The following is a 12,385-nucleotide window of genomic DNA, read 5'->3' on the forward strand; positions in this document are numbered from 1 at the left end:
GACTGGGTTGCTGACAGTGATTTTAGACTGCAAAAACATAGCCTGAAACCTCGATACAGAGGTAGTACCTGGCTTCTGTTTGGACTGTGAAGAATAAAAGCCCTTTGGGGATCAGTGGACTGCAACATGCTATAATTATCTGGTGCAAGTCCAAACATGGTGAGCTCAGTCAGATTTGGAAAAGCCACATTTTAGATTTTTATTCTTTGTTTTATTCAAACACAGAGCTTCAGTATGAAGATCATTAGTTTCATTGCATAGCTGCTTCTCATTTAAGTTTAAATTTATTTATCAATTGTATAAAATAACAAAGATCTTTATTTGTATTTGTCAGTAGTCATTAAAAACTTTTGGGAATGATCAAAAATACTTGTATTTCCGTGATTAGGTTTCAACAGCTTTGTAATTCCTATTTTTCACGGGCTATATGAATTACAGTATGCAGACTGTGTGAGAACATTGCTGTGACAGTTACTTCTATTGCATAGTTTATTTTGTGTAGTTTATAAACAGTAGTAGCCAAAGCTAGGCCTTTGCTTTTCCTAAGGGTTAAACCCATTTTGTCCTTTAGCTAACAAAATTCTTCACCTTTATTTCCTGCGCATGTTTTCTGAAGAATGTGCAATGAAATACTTGAGAAAGAGAAGTTCAGTCCCCCAAAGTTATAAATGCCAAATCTAATCCGCAAAGGTGATTTAGAAAAGAAAATAAAACTTACAATTCCATCAACCATTATTCCATTTTTATCTTTTCTTTGGAATTTATTTGCATTTCAAGAAGTTGTAAAGTGCACCTTTCAAATATGAAATATTTCTAACAAAATGAGTCCTTATAGTCCTCTAACTGCTTTCTGACTATAAGGAGTATAGTCTGATTATCAGCCAGTAGACGGCTGAATGTGTCAAATGCAGCTCAATAATTTCAGGTATCTATTCATGTTTATGAGCCTGAAATCAATACAACTAGCATGATTTACACGGATACTGAGTAAGGCCTAGAATTTTAACATGCTAAGATTTTAACATCTACAGGATAAGGATTTTTGAACAAAACAGAAGTTTCATAAGCACTTTAAAACTTTAGACCTCTACGTTGTTACAATGATTTCAGAAATCGTTTTAAAATTCAAAGTTTGAAGTCTTCATTTAAGTGCTTAGAGATAAGGTATTCTACTCTAAAAAACATTGATCACCCAGAAGATCCACTGAGATGACTAAAGCCTGGAAGAAGTGTGGCTTGACAAGCATGTTAACTTTAAATGCATGAAAATATCTTCAGGAATCTCACTTTTGGGACCTAGTTGTCGAAAACTGTACTAATCGTTTTTATGATTATTTCCTATTCTTTCTGTAGTTCCAGAACCTTTTGAATCATTCACAGTGTGGCTATCCGCACACAGTCAATCACTGTAAAATTCTTGATCAGTGGGATGCTGAGGGCTATGGAAAGGGAAGGAGGATTTTCCCTCCCCTCTCTTCTCCTTCTCAGCCCAGTGGGATCTTTCAGGGAACCCTGTAGTATGATTTATTTTTATTTATTTTATTTTTTTTAAACTCAGGGTAGCACTGAAATTGCCCTTCTTACTTCACTCTCCTTTCAGCAGCAAAGATTGTTCAGGGTAGGCAGAGCAGCCCAGATGGGGGACAAGAGAGTCATGTTGTACAAAATACACAAATAGCCACTCAATAATTTTGGCCTTGTTCAGTAGCAGAAATTGAGAATTGTAATACCTTCATGGAATCGGTACATCCCCCATCACTAGTAAGTATTATACACATCCCTCCTGTTACCATATTAACAGCATTATATCCATCTGTTCAGCATCAGAACTAACAATAGTTGAGCAGTACTGCTTGTTTTTTACAATCAGATTAAGATGGTTTTGGCAGCCAAGCATACTTTAGTTCTGAATAGACGCAGCTTCTAATGAGAGCTCATTTATGTTTAAATTTTCTAGCTTCTAGCATGGCCAGTGGATGCTCCAGAGACTGTGACTGTGGTCACCATTGCTCCTGATTTCCATGGTGTTCACAGTGGATGTATCACCAACCTGAAGAAATACACTACTTACTATACGTCAGTTCTGTGTTTCACCACACCTGGAGATGGACCTCGAAGCACACCGCAGCTGCTACGCACCCTTGAAGACAGTGAGTAGTGAGCACTGGTAGAGAATCTCAGTGCTCGGATTCTGTCTGGTTCAATATAAAAGCCAGAATTTTTACATCTGGGCACTTAAAATCAGACCTTAAGTTTACAAGCATTTTGTAGTCTCTTCTTAAGTTACTTTGCATCAGATGATGACCTCAGCCAGTTGTCCATATGTTTTCTTTTCGCAGGTAGAAAATGAAAGGTGTTTAATATTTTTCTCATTATGGACTGAACTATTTTATATTGCTTAGGAGCTGAAAGCTCCATAGCATGGTTCAGCTAACACAATATGTTGTTTGTCTGTGAACCCTTATGCTCCCAAGTCCATGTTTAGGCATCCAGATAAATAGGAATTGATCTTCTGAGGAACTGAACACCAGAACATCCTGTGGAGATCAATGATTAATTTAAGATTGTTTCCTTCTGCTATTCAATATATTGAAAATCTCTATATTATATTGCAAGTATTTGTGTAAAACAGAACAGCCAACATCGTGAAAATTCAGTAGCTTTTACTCTCTAAAACTGAAGTCAAATTCATGGAATGAAATAAAAAGAGCTGGATCGTTTAGCTTATAAATTATTTGCTGCATCAAAAAAATGTTTTGACCTCTGTGGCTCCCTGAAAGTGTGTGTTTGAGGCACGTTTGGGACTAACAAGTGTGGTCTGTCAGTTGCAGGTAATTAAATTGCAGTGGCCATCATAGCTAACTGTGTGTCTGCGGTGATCTTGGCTTTGGCCAGGGCTTCAGTCTTCCTTTCACAAAGCATCATAAACACTGCTGCACATTTAGAGATCCAAATCAGAATTTTTAAAAAGTCTAATGCAGCCATTAAGGTATTGTTTTTAGAAATACTACTTTGCCTTAATAAGGACCTTTTAGGCTAGTCGATGTTCCCGTAAAGAAAAATTTAATTAACATTAACATTCACAGAAGTGAGGCTCAAAGTGCTAATCCAATTTTTCATGAGATACTCTTGAAAGAGTATGAAGAAAATTAAGTACCTTCCCATGGATTTTCCTTTTGTGATTCACCTCCTCCATGTGCTAGACCTGTGTCCCAAGAACAGATTCTGGACTTAAACCTTTGCATATTAGAAGGTCACAGAGACAGCATTGTAAGTATCAGATATCTATGAGTGTCCTGGTTTCAGTTAGGACAGAGTTAATTTTCTTCCTAGTAACTAATATAAACTCATATATGTTTACCTGGAGTTAAAGCAAAAGGCATGGAGGAAAGAAAAGCATGCATTAGGTTTCTGTGTGTCGTATTAACATCTTGCCTGTTTTCTTTAGGAAATGAGGCTTTGGCAGTGTAAATGTGTTTGGCTGTCTGTCTTAGATCCATCTGTCTTTCTCCCTCCAAAAACATTTTTATTCCATGGCTAATTACAGAGAGTAAAGAAGAGCAAGAAGCCAAAGATATGAGACTCCTAAGATTTCATGAAAATTAATCTGCTGGGAAGAGGAAAATAGACTATTAATATTTCTGCTCATGGAAGAGGGAATGCAGAAATGAGCCTTAGTGGACTTTGTGAAAAGGGGGGAGGGGGAGCACAGTCAAAATATTGGGAATATCTCAGAGAAACATTGGGATCACATGCCATTTTAAACATGAGAAAATTCCATCATGAAACATAAAATAAGAAAAGGCCAAACTTTTATTTTGTAAACATTTCTTGTCAAATGCAGCTGCATGCTGCAAGGATCTTAGGCAGTAGAGATGACCAAGATTGTTTTTAATTTTAGGTCCTTTAGAATTGTTTTCATGGTGACTGAGAAGTTAAGTGTGGTATGGTATAATGTGTCTTTGTGGAGAACTTGTTGAATCTAAGTTGTTTCTGGATTTATATAGTGGGAAAAGGTTTGAAGGGACTGTCACTCATGTTCTCAGGTGATAATTTTCTGTCTGCAAAGCAAAGTTAGGCATTCCTTTAAAAAAAATAGTGCAAGCAAGTCTGTTTGCTGATGAACTGTAGGTCAAATAAAATCTGACATCCAGTCAGAAGCAATGTGTCCTGGCTTGGTGTAACCTGCACTTGTTTTTCATTATGACATTAAAATTGGAATGCAACTGCAGGAGCTAATTGGAGTGAAGCTTTGTGAGTTCTGTGGCTTGCATGCGTGTAGATACGTGTTCCTGAATAGCACATAATTGCCATGCTCCTGTTAGGTATTCCTGAGATCACTACCAGATCAGCAGTTCTTTCTGTGTAATGCTTCAACTACTAGATAGCGCAGAATGGATTTGGAAATTTTCCTCACTAGGATTGCAGAATTGCAAATGTGGTTGTAGCCGACCTACTGGCAGGCTTTTTTTTTTTTTTCATCCTAGCTGGAGGGGAATGAGAAACTGGACTAAAGTGAAGAGGAAACAAAATATGAAATTGCAGACGAGAAATTGCCAACTGATGTCAGTGGAGCTGGAGGATACTCAGGCAGGGATCCAATGACAGAAACACAGTGAATATAAAGTGAACAAAAACTCCTTTTTCCAGTACATCGATTGAAGACAGAACCGCAGTTGGATCAAAAATCAGTCAGGATGTCTTCCTTGAAGATCAAAATTGAGGGAGGATGGCATATTCTTGACAGTCATTCCATTTTATGCTCTTTCATTGCACACCAGGGAGCTAAAATTTTTAAGAGCTCTTGAGCTACATCATAAAAATCCTTTAAAAGTTTCACACACTTGTATTCATTTTACAGAAGATAGTTGCCATTATGTTGGACGTTTTTAGAGTTGTTTTGAGACAGTCTATCCAAGTAGTGATGCTGTCCTTGCTCTGACCTTGCATAGGCAAAAGGCTCTTTCCAGATGAGGGTTGTGCAGGTGGTGTTGCTCACAGCCACAAGGCCTGAGGAGCTGCCCACAGCAGCACGGGTACCCACAGCATGCTGTAGTGGAGGGAGAACAACAAACACAATCACTTCCAGGATTGCCAGCTTGATTGTTCTAATTAGATTAGATCAAGAAGAAAGACAGAGAACACGTTGTGTGCAAGTCCCCTGCTGCCGCTCTCTTTAGTTCTCTGCACAGTTAGGATGGCGACTGGATAAAATAATTTATGTGATGATAGCCAGAGTGCTTCTTAACACCTTGCATTCTCCCCTCTCCCCTGCAGCTCTCACTGATGTTTCCAGCAGGCTTCTATTGGCCCCGGCTCAGTGTTTTATTTCTTCAGCCCTAACCTTGCCACATGAATCAGATCAGAAGTAAGTGGGGTTCTCCTGTTAACAGATTTCCTTTTCTGATTGCCAGAGCCAGGAGCTGTGGGACACCTGAGTTTCACTGAGATTCTGGACACATCTCTCAAGGTCAGCTGGCAAGAACCTGTAGAGAAAAATGGCATCATTACAGGCAAGTATCAGCTGCTACCTTTTTTTTGGAGGGGGTGGTGGTGGAGGAATGTATCATTGCAGTGAAAAAAATGTTTGCATAATAGAGCATTTAGGGAGAACCGGCTGCTGCGAGTGCTGGTTTCCTGGTTCATCTTTTGGGTAATTGAAATGTCAGCTAGGGCACATTATAGAAAGTACGGGTCCAATTACTGGCAGCTCATGATTGTGGTCACTGAAATGGCAGCCTGTATTAGAAATCAGCTCCCCACAGAGTCTACAGTCTTGTTAAGTTGTCCACGACCTCCACCTCTGTTACTTAATCTCTGAAACTTTGTGAGACGGTGTTTGTCCTTTGTCACAGAGGTTGGGGTTTCCTACATTGAATTTACAGCTGCAAAATCTGAATTGGCATTGCTAAGGTTTGCAATCAAGTCCAAGCCTGAAATCAGCAGTATCCTTCATCTGTGATCAAGTGGTCTGGCTGTGGACTGCATGACAGAATTTGCATGTCATTACTTAATTTTGTATAAACCATCACAGCAGTTCAGAACTCTCTCGTTTCTTTGATGAGCTGGCTATTTGACTGTTCCCTGCTATTTATCTATTTATTGTGTGCCAATGTAGATGTAACATCAGCAACTTCATTATTTTTCATAAAGGCAGCTATAAATAGTTGAGAAAATCTCTAATTCTTATCAACAGAGGCAGTATTGTTTTCAAATGGGAAACTATTACTGTTGCACAGGGTGGACACTCTATTTAACAAAGGCTTTCAAGGTTTTGAAGTGCAACAAAGCTCCCAAATTTAAAATTGCTGGAGTTAAAATCATAGTTGGTAAGGGAGAAGGTAAGGGAGAAGGTAATTTTATGTGGACCAATATACTCTGTTTGGGGAGTATCAACATTTAATTTTAAGGAAAGTATCATAATACTTTTAGAAAGTAAATATATTTTAGGGGAAAACAAAACAAACAAACAAAAAAAAAACAAAAAAAAAATAAACAGAACAACAACAAACAAAATAATTTTTTTGGCTCCTGAGCATTAAAATGTTATATCAGTCCAATTTTATGAAACATTTTAATTTTGACAGGGCTGAGTATTTGGATTGGACTTGCTTCTGTCAGTGTCTTCTCTTCACATGCACCATTTATGCATGTCTTCCATGCTGTTTATAGTACATGTGGATTCTTTACGCAGATTATCATCTTCCTTTTTACCATAGTAGCCGTCCTGAAATATGCATTGATTTAAGTGGTTCAAGATCAGAAACTAATGACTTCTGAAAGCAGAGCAGTATTGATTCAGTGAGGATGGCCAAAGCCTTCAAGCCCGAGTGCTTAAATTTAGGTACCTAAATCTAAATCTAGTTATCTAAGCAAGATGATGTAATATTCATCCTTGTAAAGCACCAATTAGCAGCACTGTGTTTAGTGTTGCAGAATTGCTTTCCTAGAAACGGGCTGCCACCTCCCAGAATGGGTTGAAAACCAGTGGAGTGAAATGATGAACTGTGTTATCATCGGGGCAAATTGTTTTAGCGAGAAGGAACTCAGGAGGCTATATCCTTCATGAAGGAACACTGATGTAAAAATGCCCAACAAAGTATATACGGAAACAAAAATGTCCTTAATGCTGCAAATTACATTTGGGCTAGAAGAGCAGCAAAACTGTTCATGCCCCTGAGTACCTCAGAGGTTTATAGAGGGCCCCTTGGAGGTCTGAGCGCTCAGGGAGGCATTTCTTCTTCATTTCTGCTCATTGATATCTTTACTGGAACTTCTTGTTCCGTGCACCGGAGCTGGGGGGAGGAAAACACGGAGGGTGGTGCCCGGCAGCCAGCCTGCTCTGGGAAATTGCCCATTACTCTTGCTGTAAATCTCCGTATCTTCCTCCTCCCTCAGTAAACACTGATTTATGAGCACCTGGATGTAGACGGACAGTTCGTGATTGGGTGTACTGCTCGCTTGTAGAGAATTTACTCCAGATCAACGGAAAATTATTTCTGAAACTCTTCTGGTCATTAGTTTCTGTTAGGCAGCGTTTTATGGAGAGGATGCAGAGCCAAAGCATACGGGTGGGCTCTGCAGCACCTCTCCTGCTCTCACGTACGCCGAAGGCAGAGGAAGCGCTCTCTGCCCAGCCCAATCGGACTCCCCATGCGTGTTGCTGGCAGTGATCACGTCTGTAAATCAGAGAGCACATTTTTACCAACCACATGTCCTAAAGTTCTGCCCATCTGTCAGTCATTGTGGCTTAAGTGCTACTTGGGGGTACGCCTGTTGTTGTTCCTTTCCTTCAGCGTTTTTTCATCTGGTTTTGTTATGCATGATTACGTTTGGCTTTGTGTCAGTTCGGCATATATGTATGTATTTTCTGTTTCTGTGTTTATACAACTAGAATTTAACTATACTTTCGGGACTGAAATATCCACAGTAAATGCTGCCTCTTTGTCTTTTCTTCAGTCTGCATGCGAATTTATGATATTTTTCCTGGTTAAAGTTTTTTCTTTTTTTTCAGTAAATAAATACATAGAGACTATGTGCCTAATGGGCAGGAAAGCTGTGTCTCATCCCTGTAGTCACAAGGGAGAAAACATAAAATGTTCAAAGAATAATCACCAACATTTGATGTATATGCGAAGTTTATCTAGATGGGAGAGAAGAAATCTCAGCCACTTCAGATTGTCTTGTGCATGGTACAGGAAACTTCCTATCTTTTGTGAGTCACAAACAGACAGGGAGAGCATTAGAAGTCTGCTGCTTATCTCTTATTCTGTTTATTGTTCTGAACAATGCATTCTGTTTTATTCCGGGGTGGTACTCCTTGATTCCCTCTGCCAGCCCATGCAGAGGGTTCAAAGCAGGCACGGCAGGGTCACCCGCAGCTCCCAGGCAGACAGATGAGCCACTGCACGGCCCTTGCCCAGCCTCTGCCCCATCCATGGCTGCACGCAGACGTTCCTGGGAGCTGGCTGGGCTCCCAGCTGCTGGTTTTGTGTCCTCAGTGCCACAGCTTGAGAAGTGGGAAAATGCACAAGGGCACCTTCCTCAGACTGTTTCTCACTCGTCCACGTTGTCCTGTCTGGAACAAGCATAGATTTTGAAAGAGAGGGGATGCTAGTGACGTGGTTCTGTTTGCAACTCCTTCGTTGATTCTCACTCAACCTTTCAGTTCGCCCTCTGTTTATAAAGTCCTTAAAGTCCTTAAGTTTTGTCAAAATCTTCATGCAGATTTTAATCTTGCCTGTACTATAAAAACTCTGATCGCTGGTAAATGATTCTCAAGCAGAGAGCCTCAAATCACTGCAGAGTCTCTGAGATATTGGTAAATTACTGCCTTAATTAAATCCTATTTAACAGATGGGACATTTCAGACACTTAAAACTGGCTCCAGGTGAGCATTCGGGAGTTTTTCTCCTTCCCCTAGGTAGTTTGTAGTCAGACGAGTGGTTGAAATGTAGCCGGACTGGTTGAAGCATCGCCTCTTGGCTGTTTATCACTGTCCTTTCACTTGAAGCATAATTAACGACTGTGATTACTCTGAGCCCATTTTCATGCACAAGTATGTTAACTTGAATCCGTCAGTGATGGCAGCTAGCACCAGAGGGAGGATGCCATCTCACACCTTTCAAGCTCTCTCACAAATGTGTGTCTCACCAAGCATTTAGCTCCTGAGGTGATGTTTCCTTGTTGATCAAGACCATAAGGTATTTTGCTAGTTCAATATGTTAATCAGCTTATGTATGGGGGGAAAAAAAGAAAGCAAAACAAAACAAAAACCCTCCTCCCCCACAACTGGTCTGAATTCCTCATCTCGTATGATGGGAACAGGAACCCAGTAGGGAGTTTCTCTAGCCAGCTTGCCTCATGCGTGGCTCTCTCAGTGGGATTCCTTTCTGTTAGTCCTTTTCACTCACTTCCATTTCACAGGCATTCAAGAGCTATGTGTATTTTTTTTTCCCCTGAGTCAAATCACAAAGAGAGCTGCAATCAAGCAAACTTTTCAGACACGCTCTCCGGAGACTGGCACAGTAAGGTTCAAGTGGGTTCAAATGAGAATAAAGTAGGACTGGGCAGGAGAAGGACAAGCAGATTTGGAGGTAAAATTGAGCAAATCAGACAGTAGAAAGTTTCAAAAGTTCTTGGAAGGCAAATGGTTATAAAAGTGATAAAAAGGAAAGGGTTTCAGAGCCTGGTTGTGATATAAGAATAATATGGAGGTCAGGGTGAGTGCAGTTTTGGACAATAGATTGGCTACACTACAGTTTTGAAAGAAGGGATAATGATTCACCTTGCTAAAGGACTTGTGCGAGGAACAAGCAGTGGGGAGTAGGGTTTTTTTGGTTCCTAGAAGAGTCCCACAATGTTTCTGCATGATCATTATTGTTAGATTTGTAGATACATAGCAGTGAAGGTTGCTTCAGCCTGGAAAAGGGATAGGTGTACTAAGTGCATGTAGATTTTTAATTAGATATTCTGGCTGGTGAGAAAATGTTATATTTTCCAGTGTTTCTTCCTATTCATTTTGTAGGGTTCACAAAATGAAAGTCCACCTTTCTTTGAGTTTATCCCCAGGTTTCCTAGAGATTTCACAGCAAGCTCTGTATATTCATAGAAAAATACAAATAGGCCATTGAGACTCCATGTCCTCCCCCACCTGTAATTTGATGGGCAGATGACACCCCCTGGGTATTTATGTCAATTGTTTGTTAGAAATAAATGTAGTAGAAAAATGCTTTGGTATTTTAGCCAATGTTTACCTCAATTTTTTATTTTTATTTTTTTTACTGTTTACAAAAGATTTCTGTAATGGAGTAGAGTAAGAAATAAATCATACTACAATAGACCACAAGCAAATCTTGCAGAAGCAGTAATTTACCAGTCTCTGGGTTATTGCATAATAGTGCTTTAGAAGAAAAACTAGACTCCCACCACTGTTACAGCCCCCTGACTTTGTGTAATTATTTTTCAGGCTATCAGATCTCTTGGGAGGTGTATGGCAGAAATGAATCTCGTCTTGCCCGCACGCTAACCAACACAACACTTGAGTACAAGATCACGGGGCTGTCATCTCTCACCACATACACGATCGAGGTGGCAGCTGTGACAGCAAAAGGGAGTGGATGGGTCACATCCTCCACCATCTCTTCTGGTGTGCCTCCAGGTTGGTAAAATATGAAACAAATTAAAGCAGGCTCATTCCACATGTATTCCAAAGATCACAAGAGACTTTGATTCAGTTATAATAAATATGGGTGGGTTTATAAAGCATCAGAATTCTTTACCACATAATTTAAAGTTAATTCTTAAAACAAATTAAAATATTAACATGAATACATTCACAAATTGAAATTACCAGAAAACTGAGGTTGCTTTGTACATATGGAAAAAAAAAGAGTGTGCAAGATGATGCAGTCAACGTAATGAAGTGGATACCACACAGAATCTATTGATATTTACAAGGTAACAGAAGAAGAAATCAAATCAGAAAGTTTTGCTTTTTGGGAAAAATAGAGTTTGCTGTTAAAAGGGAATGTTTTCTCCATTTATAAGTAGTATAGTTTATGTCACCTGTGAGAGGACATTTGTATAATGAAACTGAAATATTTGCAAGATTTAGCGTTTGTGGCTTGAGAAAGACTTGGGAAGAGGTAGTCCTATGCTCCATTGTCTGATTTAGCATTTTAGGTACCTGTGAATTATTTGATTTAGCATTTTCCATTTGGATTTTAAAATTCTTCACTCTCCTTCATCCTGTATAGAAAGCAAACTAAAAAGCCATTTCAAGCCTCAAAACAGCAGTTTCAGTTAATTTATAGGCTGTACAAGTAGAACTTTCCAAAATGGAACAGCTAACGTACATCCCTGATGGTAATCAATTTTTTCCCCTTTCTAGTATTTTTGAACTTTTCTGTGTGTCTTGAAGTATGCTTGCCTTTCTTTTCCCTAATCACAGGTAATTGTGACAAGTTGCAGACTGGATCAATGCCATGCTGCCTGTTGTTACCCAGATAACAGCATTATCCTGTTTGGTCAGAGTTAGTTTATTGATCATAGTTCCCACAAATGTGAAGTAAGAATCAAGAAATATTGTGTATTTATGTGTACTTGAAATACGTGCCAAAAACCTGCCCATTTTTTGCTTGCTGCATTTGCACATAGTACAACATTATGAATGATTACTGATTATAATACTAATTTCCATTACTTACGAATGCAGGTACTGTTGGGAATTTATTCTAAACAATCTACATTTAATCCCTTTCCTGAGCTTGCTTTTGTTGATAATTCAGATAGTATTAAAAATGTAAATGCCACTCTAAGCTTGACTGATGTGAGGCAAAGATCTTATTGGAGCTCCAGATTTTTCCCCATAGGAAGGTCACCCTCCTTATTGACAATAGACATTATAATATATATATTTTAGCTCTATTCAGCCATCAGAAATAGCTCCTAACACCCACCTATTACAGGTCAGTATGAGAAGCATAAAGTCTTCCCCTTACCCTACCTGAAAACTCGAGTCTTTTTCAGTTGTTAACATATTAAAGCTGTGTTAACCATAAGAAGTAAGTATTATTGCCATTTTAATTCTACAGAAACAGAAGTGCAGAGGAACTAGGTGACTTGACAAGTGACTGACAGATCTGGAGCTGGGAAGTACCTTTCCCCCGTGCCACCACGCCTTGTCTGTTACTCAACTTCTCTAAAATAGTAGCTGTAATTCTGTAGAGGGGCTTTCTTCTCTTTTTATCTGTAAAATGTGGTGCGTGCTCAGAGCAGCAGAAATAGTAGTGCTTTATTTAATACTCTGCCAAAAAAAAAAAAAAAAAAAAAAAAGGAAGGAAAGAAAAACCCCACAATATTTCATCTATAGTAATCGGTGCAA

At 39.2% G+C, this 12,385-nt stretch overlaps 1 protein-coding gene across 4 annotated transcripts in view; it reads left to right on the forward strand.

Annotated features, from left to right (window-relative positions):
- SDK1 (sidekick cell adhesion molecule 1) overlaps positions 1-12,385 on the forward strand; it is a 393,854-nt gene that overhangs the window by 287,780 nt on the left and 93,689 nt on the right. For all 4 annotated transcript variants that reach the window (XM_038186854.2, XM_072023631.1, XM_038186853.2 and 1 more), the window contains 3 exons: positions 1,958-2,150; positions 5,415-5,513; positions 10,469-10,660. In XM_038186854.2, coding sequence (XP_038042782.2) covers positions 1,958-2,150; positions 5,415-5,513; positions 10,469-10,660 — 484 coding nt within the window. The remainder of the gene's footprint in view (positions 1-1,957; positions 2,151-5,414; positions 5,514-10,468; positions 10,661-12,385) is intronic.

This window comes from Anas platyrhynchos, chromosome 15 (assembly GCF_047663525.1).
Source record: "Anas platyrhynchos isolate ZD024472 breed Pekin duck chromosome 15, IASCAAS_PekinDuck_T2T, whole genome shotgun sequence".
Lineage (NCBI taxonomy): Eukaryota > Metazoa > Chordata > Aves > Anseriformes > Anatidae > Anas > Anas platyrhynchos.